Source organism: Zingiber officinale, chromosome 8B (assembly GCF_018446385.1).
Source record: "Zingiber officinale cultivar Zhangliang chromosome 8B, Zo_v1.1, whole genome shotgun sequence".
Lineage (NCBI taxonomy): Eukaryota > Viridiplantae > Streptophyta > Magnoliopsida > Zingiberales > Zingiberaceae > Zingiber > Zingiber officinale.
In genome coordinates this window covers 47,652,056-47,660,417 of record NC_056001.1, presented here as the reverse complement: position 1 = coordinate 47,660,417, position 8,362 = coordinate 47,652,056, and the positions used below count along the sequence as shown (strand labels likewise).

The following is an 8,362-nucleotide window of genomic DNA, read 5'->3' as shown; positions in this document are numbered from 1 at the left end:
GCATTTGAAGGGGTATCACTGTGTTTACACACAGTGGAAGAATAATCAAAAACAATTATCTAGAGTTATATGTGTGAATTATACTAAAAATTAATGCATGACATATATCGATTTGCATTCATAGATTCAATCAGATTGAATTCCTCAGCAGATGTAAAATGATTCATTAGATATCTGACCTCCTTTATATAAATAGTCATTATGATATAATAAAATATTTTTCATAATTTATCTATCTGTATTTATTGTGGACTAATAAAATTAAACCATTTGAAATGAAAGATATTTTTTTTCTTTCAAAATAGAGTTAGAATTTCTCTTACAGAAATAAGTTAAAAAATATTCAATGCTAAAAAGTATTATAGGATAAAAAACATATCCTATAATATAATTTTACAAATTATAGGAAGTAAATTGACAAGGAAATGAAACCGGCTGATGAGAAGACAGGTAAATTAAAATGGCCATTTTGAAATATACCACGAAATTTTATGTATTAAATTGAATGTTTTCGTCGTCACGGAGATTGGAGAAGTATCAATTCCACAGTTCGAGCAATATAAAACTTTTTTTTTTCATTACTCGAGTCCTTCCTTTACCTTTGAGCTCCGCTAGGGTTTGGCGTTTGGGTTTCGACTCTTTGCTCCGATCTTGATTGCTCCATCTCTTCTTCTTCTTCTTGATTGCAGTTGGTAGGCTAGTGGGCGGCTGTGGAGGATGTCGCTACGGCCGAGCGAGAGAGCGGAGGTCCGCCGGAACAAGTACAAGGTGGCCGTCGATGCCGAGGAGGGACGGCGGCGGAGGGAGGACAACATGGTTGAGATCCGGAAGAACCGGCGGGAGGAGAGCCTCCTGAAGAAACGGCGGGAGGGGATGCAGGCTGTCCCGCCCGTTCCGCAGCCCATCCACACCGCTGCCATCGAGAAAAAGGTGACTTTAGTTTCGTTGTTTTTACTGATTGATTTCGTTTATTGAATCGGTTTTCTGTGCTCGTTAGTTTGATCGGATGGTTATATTCTCTTTGTTGGTTTTTGTTTCGGTGTCTGTAGCTCGTTTTTGGACTGATCTGATAATTCACAGTTGGAGAGCCTCCCTGCAATGGTAGCCGGCGTTTATTCTGATGACAACGCTATGCAGATAGAAGCAACCACGCAGTTCCGGAAATTACTCTCTATAGGTATTAATTGATTAATAAAATTATTTATATATTTTTTTGCCTTGTAACATGTATTTGGAAAGGATTTTACTGTTTATAACTTTCCATTTTATCAGAACGAAGCCCCCCAATTGAGGAGGTGATACAAACTGGGGTAGTTCCTCGGTTTGTTGAGTTCCTTATGAGGGAAGATTTCCCTCAACTTCAGGTAAGCTTCTTTCTTATCTAGGTTTCAAGAGTTGGTTGTGATTTCACTTTTGCTTTTTATTTACATAAATATTAAATGCTTTTAACGGCATGTGGCAGTTTGAAGCTGCTTGGGCCCTCACCAATATTGCTTCAGGGACATCAGAACACACTAAGATTGTGATAGACCATGGAGCTGTTCCCATTTTTGTTAAACTTCTCAGTTCCCCCAATGATGATGTCCGTGAACAGGTAAAATTTATTGCAAACAAGAGTTTTTTAAGTACCCCTTACAATCTTTCGAATTTGGCTGGTGGGTATAATTTAGCAAATTTCTTATATGTAAATTTAGGCTGTGTGGGCCTTGGGTAATGTGGCTGGTGATTCACCAAGATGTCGAGATCTTGTCCTTGGTAATGGAGCATTATTCCCGCTCCTGCAACAGCTGAATGAGCTTGCTAAACTCTCCATGTTAAGAAATGCCACTTGGACCCTGTCAAACTTCTGTAGAGGGAAGCCACAGCCAGCTTTTGAACAGGTCTGTCTGTAGCTGTATTAGTGTATTATTCAGGGCCACCCCAAATCACATATTCCTTTACATGTGGCTGTTGTGTGTATGTTGATGGGCAGGTTAAGCCTGCTCTTCCAGCACTTGAGAGGTTAATTCATTCAACTGACGAAGAAGTACTGACAGATGCATGTTGGGCACTATCTTATCTGTCAGATGGTACCAATGACAAAATACAAACTGTCCTTGAGGCTGGTGTCTGCCTTCGGCTTGTAGAACTTCTTCTGTAAGATATACTATAGTTATAATTTTCAATTCCTCTCTGCAAAATTCTTATTTTCATTGGTTCTAAGTGCAGCCATCCCTCACCTTCTGTGCTTATTCCAGCCCTTCGTACAGTTGGCAACATTGTCACAGGAGACGATGTGCAAACTCAGGTCTGTTGAATGACCACTCTTATATATATATGATGTTCTTCATGATTTGATCAAGATTGTGCACCAATTTTTTTGTCTCTTATTGATACTCCAAGTGCAGTGGATGAATCTGACCTAGGAATGGAATACATAATTTACACTTTTTTTCCGAAGTAAATCAACAAACCAAGTTCAACTTACTAGCAAATAATAAATAATACACGCATATTATTTTGGAAACTACCTTACAATTATGACTGTGATACTTGTAACTTGTCATAGTGGTATTAGATTATTGTAATTTACAACATCCAAAAGGCATTGATACGGTAGGTTCTGTAGTTTTTGACCTTGTTCTTTAGACTATATGACCAACCTGTCAAACTAGTTGGCAGATAAGAGTATAACTTTCTTTACCAAGATATCCCTGGTTTCTCTGAACTTGATTTTTATTTTCACAGATTTTGCATTTGTATACTAAGCTATTGGAATGCCAATGCTTGCTATTTGTGCTAACATACACCATGTGGGGGACATCCTATGATGAGTGGGTGAAAATAAGAGGAAGGTGAGTGAGGAAATTACTTGAAGGAAATGATTGATAAGAGATGGCCTGTGGTACTCGAACTTAGCATAACCTCCTCTAGTACCCATATCAATATGAATGAAATGGGTATGACAATGGAAAATGAGTCCTATGAAATGAACTTGTCTATTTCCTCAAATGAATCAAGTAGAAAAAGTGGATAAGAGAGAGGAGAACAAAATAGAAAGATGAAAAAAGAACAAGAGGAAGAAAAGAGGACATGGAGGAAGAAGACATGTCTATTGCATGTCTCAAAGGAAAGAAGGCATTAAAGATCCTTTTCTGGAGGGAGGAAGAGCATCAACTACTTGCTGATGGAGGACCCTGGAGGTGGTTGGATCGCAAGCAAAACAACTAGAAGAGGAGGTAGACTATGAGGAGAGATCTTAGGTAAAAAATTGTAGAGGTGTTGCACAAGGTCAATATTATTTTGGTGCCTTCCTGGTTTTTCGACTACAATGCCGGTAGAGAATTGGAGGGGAAGAAGGAAGGAGATGAAAAAGAAGAGAACACAAGTATATGCCTAATTCCACTAATTCCAAATTCTATGATTGATCTGAAATGATATGGTTTTGACATTGTAGTGTACGAACAGATGCTTAAAAAAACAACCATACAATCATTATTTCAATTCATTTTGATAAATTTTGTAGCATGTCAAGGAGTATCAAATTTTAATAATGACATGATATTCATTTACATAATTGGTACAATGATTATTATAAATTTCCTTTGTGCGCCGAGTAGTATCGAATTTTGGTGATTTATTAAAACATACATTTTGACTATGCCATCCACCATAGTATGAAATTTTAAACCATGGTGTTGTATGTGACCTTAGGTGAACCTAACCTTTCTTTACCACTAAACTGGACCAGTTGTTCAAGTTTGGTTCAGCTAGTAAACATCTGAAGTGGCCCTGGTTAGAATCTAAATTGAACCCAATTTGAGACCCAACCAATCCAAGCCCAATTCTGCCTATAGTTTTCCAAATAGCAACAAATAAATCCTCCTAAGAACTTGGTTCAATACTAATTTAACTAAATAACAAAATCCCTTAAATGGGTAACCCACCAAATTATGATATTAAATTATTGTGTCCTTGTACGCTGTGTTCAAAATTTGGATTTTTTTCCTGCTGAGTTTTGTGTCTCCATTTTGTAAACACACACGCCAAACATTTGGATCCATGCTTGTGACAAGTTTTTTTATCCTGTCAAACTTAGGAGAAGACAAGGAGGAGGAAAAGAGACAATGAGGGTTATTGAGGAGGAAAAATTGGGACAGAGAATAGCTTATACCTCATTCCAGTTATAGATCACTAGAGCTGCAGGATCTTGTATGAATATGTAGTTTTAGAGGTTGAGGAACCTTACGATATTATCGTCACCCCTTTTCTAGATCACTGCTGTTAACATATCTCTAGCCCATGCCATGTCTCTCTCCCCATGCTGTATGAAGAATGAAGATGTCTTATATTGAAGTTACATGAGAAGATAATTTTTCGGACGTACATGAATACTTTTTCATCATTCTTTTTTATGTATGCATTTTGATTTAATGCACCATCTGATGTCTGTAGTAACTAGGGTTAGTTGTTTGGAGAAGCAAGCAACACATGAACATGTCTGATAAAATCTTTGGATGTTGATCTTGAGAAGCTTATGTACCTGTAGTGGTCATCAACACCCATATATTTTAAAATCCTACCTGGTTCCTTCTTGTTTATGCAATTCCAATCTATATTCTCATATTTGGTGTTCAATTTTTCATTCTACTATCATCAAGTTTGTTTGGATTTCTCAAAATATTCACTTGTTCTATGGAAGCAAGACACTATTTTCCCATATTTTTTGCTCCTTTTGTTTCAATATATTTTCTCAAATTTTCAGTTTAATTGATTGTCATATATTCTGCTCTGTTTCTTAATAGTGTTATTTATTGTTCTGCTTCAGTATGTTATCAATCACCAAGCACTTCCTTGCCTTCTGAACCTCCTGACTCACAATCATAAGAAAAGCATCAAGAAGGAAGCCTGTTGGACCATCTCAAACATTACAGCTGGAAACAAGGATCAGATACAGGTTTGTCGACAGATATAGTAAATTTGAAATTCTTATCAGTCTATTTATCAGCATTTTTGTATTTAATATCTTCCAGTAATGTAAGTCATTTGATCCTTGGTGTCAATGATTACCTAACCTGCTTTATGGTTTGTTCATCAGTCCTTTAAATATTCCAATTTTACATAATTACCTAATATTATTTGTTTTTTTATAAAAGATCTTATAACAATTCATCTTATGTAAATTGAGGATTCTAGATATATATTAGTATAATAAAAAATAAGCACAAGATGAAAGAGCTGCTGACTAATTTGCAGAAGCTCTAGTATGTAGAGATTTTGAGCTTAGACTTGAGAAAATCTCTTTCCTCAGTGGAATTTGCCAAATAACTAATGACCTTGAGTAAACCATACCTAGAAATGTATTGATCACAGGCTGTTATAGTGGCTGGGATTATTGGTCCACTGGTGCATCTATTGCAAACTGCTGAATTTGACATCAAGAAGGAGGCTGCATGGGCAATCTCCAATGCTACTTCTGGTGGTACTCATGATCAGATAAAGTATGTATTCTGTGTGCATGTGGCCTTTTCTCTTTTTCTCTTTTCAAAACCTTCCAGGTGTAATCTCTTTGCTTAATTGGTTTCTTTGTACTTGACTAGATATTTGGTTAGTCAGGGCTGTATCAAACCCTTGTGTGATCTCCTCATCTGTCCAGACCCAAGGATAGTTATTGTTTGCTTGGAGGGACTTGAAAATATCCTGAAAATTGGTGAAGCTGAGAAGAATTCTGGTTCTACTGGAGGTGTGAACTTGTATGCTCAGATGATTGATGAAGCAGAGGGTTTGGAGAAGATTGAAAATCTTCAAAGCCATGATAATACTGAAATTTATGAGAAAGCAGTGAAGATTCTTGAAACATATTGGTTAGAGGAGGAAGATGAAGCAATGCCTACTGGTGATGCTGCTGCTCAAGCAGGATTTACTTTTGAAAATGACCAGAACAAAGTTCCTCCTGGTCCATTCAACTTCAGTTAAGTGCCAGTCGATGGTCTTCTCCCTGCAGCTGGAAAAGTCCCAAGTCTGAAGTCATGGTATGGGAGATGGGAGGAAAATGATGGATATTTTCGGTGTCTGCTCAGTCGGCTAAATAGATTATTTGTAGGAGTTGACGTTGCATTTTGGTCTTCTACTAGTAATATTGTTGTATCTTGTGTTGGATTTCAACATACTCCAGGTTTATCAAACATAATTAGCTCGAATCCCCAGCACAATCAATGACTAGCACAGGGTTTCATGCTTTTGCCTTCCTGTATATTGTGGTCGTTCAAGGCTCAAGCGTGTTTCTTGTGGCCAGAGTTTTGTGGTTAATTTTTATAATGTTATGGTGTGGCCTTCGGGAGTTGAGTGTTGTGTAATTTTGTCATGCTAAAAGTTGCCTATTTCAAACTTTGAGCAAACGATGAATCTTATTTTGAATCAGCTTTTTGTTGCCTCTTCTACTGAGAAAATTAGCTTTGGTAGTAAAAACCCAATCTAATTAGAAGTATTGAACATTTCTACTCTTCATATTGTGGGGTGGATTTGGGTTGATTCTTTGTTCTTGGGAATGTATCTCAATGACGGAGTCGGAAGGGCTGATCTACTCGGGCTGAGGGTCGTGATCGTCGGTCGGCGCCATCACCTCAGGCTGTTTATTTTTTCTCTCATGTTTTTCAGTTTTTTGGTTGCAAATTCGAGGCGTAGCTTCTTCTCAACTCCATCGGGCCCTGAGGTTAAAGCCTGGGTAATCTAAGATGTGGCTATGTTGCTCCGTCGTATGTGGTGTACATTTGGAGTAAATACACTTCTGATTAGATATTAGTAAAATTATTATTTTAGCAACTTGGGGTATTTTTGTGATATTTTGTTTTAATAAGTCACATGTATAGATGATTTTTCTTTTTGATTTGTTTACCGGATAATTTCGAAGTACAATACATTTAACAATTGAAGCTCATCAGTACAATCTGAAATTGACTTCTAAAATAATCGTATTCATTTCACATGCTATATTAGTATTATTAATGTTACCTTCTTGTATATTGTTTTATATTTATTTTATTTTTTTAATTGAACAGTTGTGATTTGATAAATTTTGTTCCTTTAATAATAAATTTTTTTATAAAATAAATAAATTTGAATACAGAGTGATAATATAATAATCAAGTCTTATCCTACTAGATGGAGTTAGCTACATAAATCCTTTTATACCATTGAGCTCTATCTTTAACTACACCATTATCTATATTTAAATAAAATTTATCTTGGTTTATCATAGCTAACTAAGTCTTTTTTGGTCTTCCTCTTCCTTATTTGATATGCGTATTTGTTATAGTTTCACATCGCTTAATTGAAGCATTTATTGATATCTAAGTACATGTCCATATCATCTTAAACATGTCTCTCGGAGTTTTCCTTCAATAGATGCAACTTCGACTTTCTCTCTAATGCTCTCATTTCTTATTCTGTTCATTCTCGTATGTCCACATATCCACCTTAACATTCTCATCTCTAAAACTCCCATCTTCTAGTCATGTGCTCAAGTCATAGTCTAACATTCAATTCCATATAACATAGCAGGTCTAACTGTGATTTTGTAGAATTTTCCTTTAAATTTTAGAGGTACTTTATGATCACATAAAACACCTGACGCTTTATCTCATTTTAACTATCCTGCTTGTATTCTATGTAAGACATCTCTTTCAATCCCTTCATCATTTTCCAAAAATGATCCTAAATATTTAAACCTCTCAGTTTCGAGCAACTCATCGTCTCCTATCTTAACAATTATTTCATTATATCAAATATTACTAAACTTAAATTTCATATATTCTGTCTTTATTCTACTAAGCCTAAAATATATGTCTTCTAGTGTTTTCCGTTAAAATTCTAATTTAGCATTTACTCCTTCATGTGTTTCATCTACCAAAATAATATTATTTGCAAACACCATGTATCACGGTACTGTGTCTTGAATATGTGCAGTGAGTTCGTCCATAATTAGTGTACAAAAATAGGAACTTAGAGCTGATCCTTGATCTAATCCTATCTTTAATAGAAATACTTCAATTACTCCGCCTGAAGTCTTTACTCTAATCGTTACATTCTTAAATATATTTTTAATTAGTTTAATATATGTTATGCTAACACCTCTCTTTTTTAGAATTCTCTATATAATTTCTCTTGAGACTCTATCATAAGTTTTTTCTAAGTCAATGAATTCCATGTGTAGATCTTGTTTTTGCTCCTAATATTTTTCAATTAATTGTCTAAGAAAATATATAACTTCTATTGTTGACGTTCTAGGAATGAGTCTAAATTAATTTTTGGTCACCGTGGTCACCTTCCTTAATTTTTTTCTATTACTTTTTCCTAAAATTTCATGGTATGACTCATTAGTTTA

At 35.6% G+C, this 8,362-nt stretch overlaps 1 protein-coding gene across 2 annotated transcripts; it reads left to right on the top strand.

Annotated features, from left to right (window-relative positions):
* Positions 1 to 508: 508 nt before the first annotated feature.
* Positions 509 to 6,399, top strand: LOC122015006 (importin subunit alpha-1b-like). 2 transcript variants are annotated; one of them, XM_042571603.1, is made up of 10 exons: positions 509 to 930; positions 1,081 to 1,177; positions 1,273 to 1,364; positions 1,463 to 1,594; positions 1,695 to 1,880; positions 1,973 to 2,136; positions 2,209 to 2,287; positions 4,808 to 4,936; positions 5,353 to 5,480; positions 5,580 to 6,399. In XM_042571603.1, the coding sequence occupies exons 1-10, from the start codon at positions 718 to 720 to the stop codon at positions 5,953 to 5,955; spliced, it is 1,596 nt and encodes a 531-aa protein (XP_042427537.1). In that variant the 5' UTR covers positions 509 to 717; the 3' UTR covers positions 5,956 to 6,399. The 2 variants fall into 2 exon arrangements, with proteins under 2 accessions (XP_042427537.1, XP_042427538.1); XM_042571604.1 differs by having other exon boundaries at positions 808 to 930; positions 1,050 to 1,177.
* Positions 6,400 to 8,362: the final 1,963 nt, after the last annotated feature.

What these genes read in the sequence shown, in the direction of transcription:
- LOC122015006 (XM_042571603.1), top strand. Translation starts at nt 718, where the DNA reads ATGTCGCTACGGCCGAGCGAGAGAGCGGAGGTCCGCCGGAACAAGTAC. An exon ending in GAGACGATGTGCAAACTCAG is followed by an intron (nt 2,288 to 4,807) that starts GTCTGTTGAATG and finishes GTTCTGCTTCAG; the next exon opens with TATGTTATCAATCACCAAGC. An exon ending in GAAACAAGGATCAGATACAG is followed by an intron (nt 4,937 to 5,352) that starts GTTTGTCGACAG and finishes TATTGATCACAG; the next exon opens with GCTGTTATAGTGGCTGGGAT.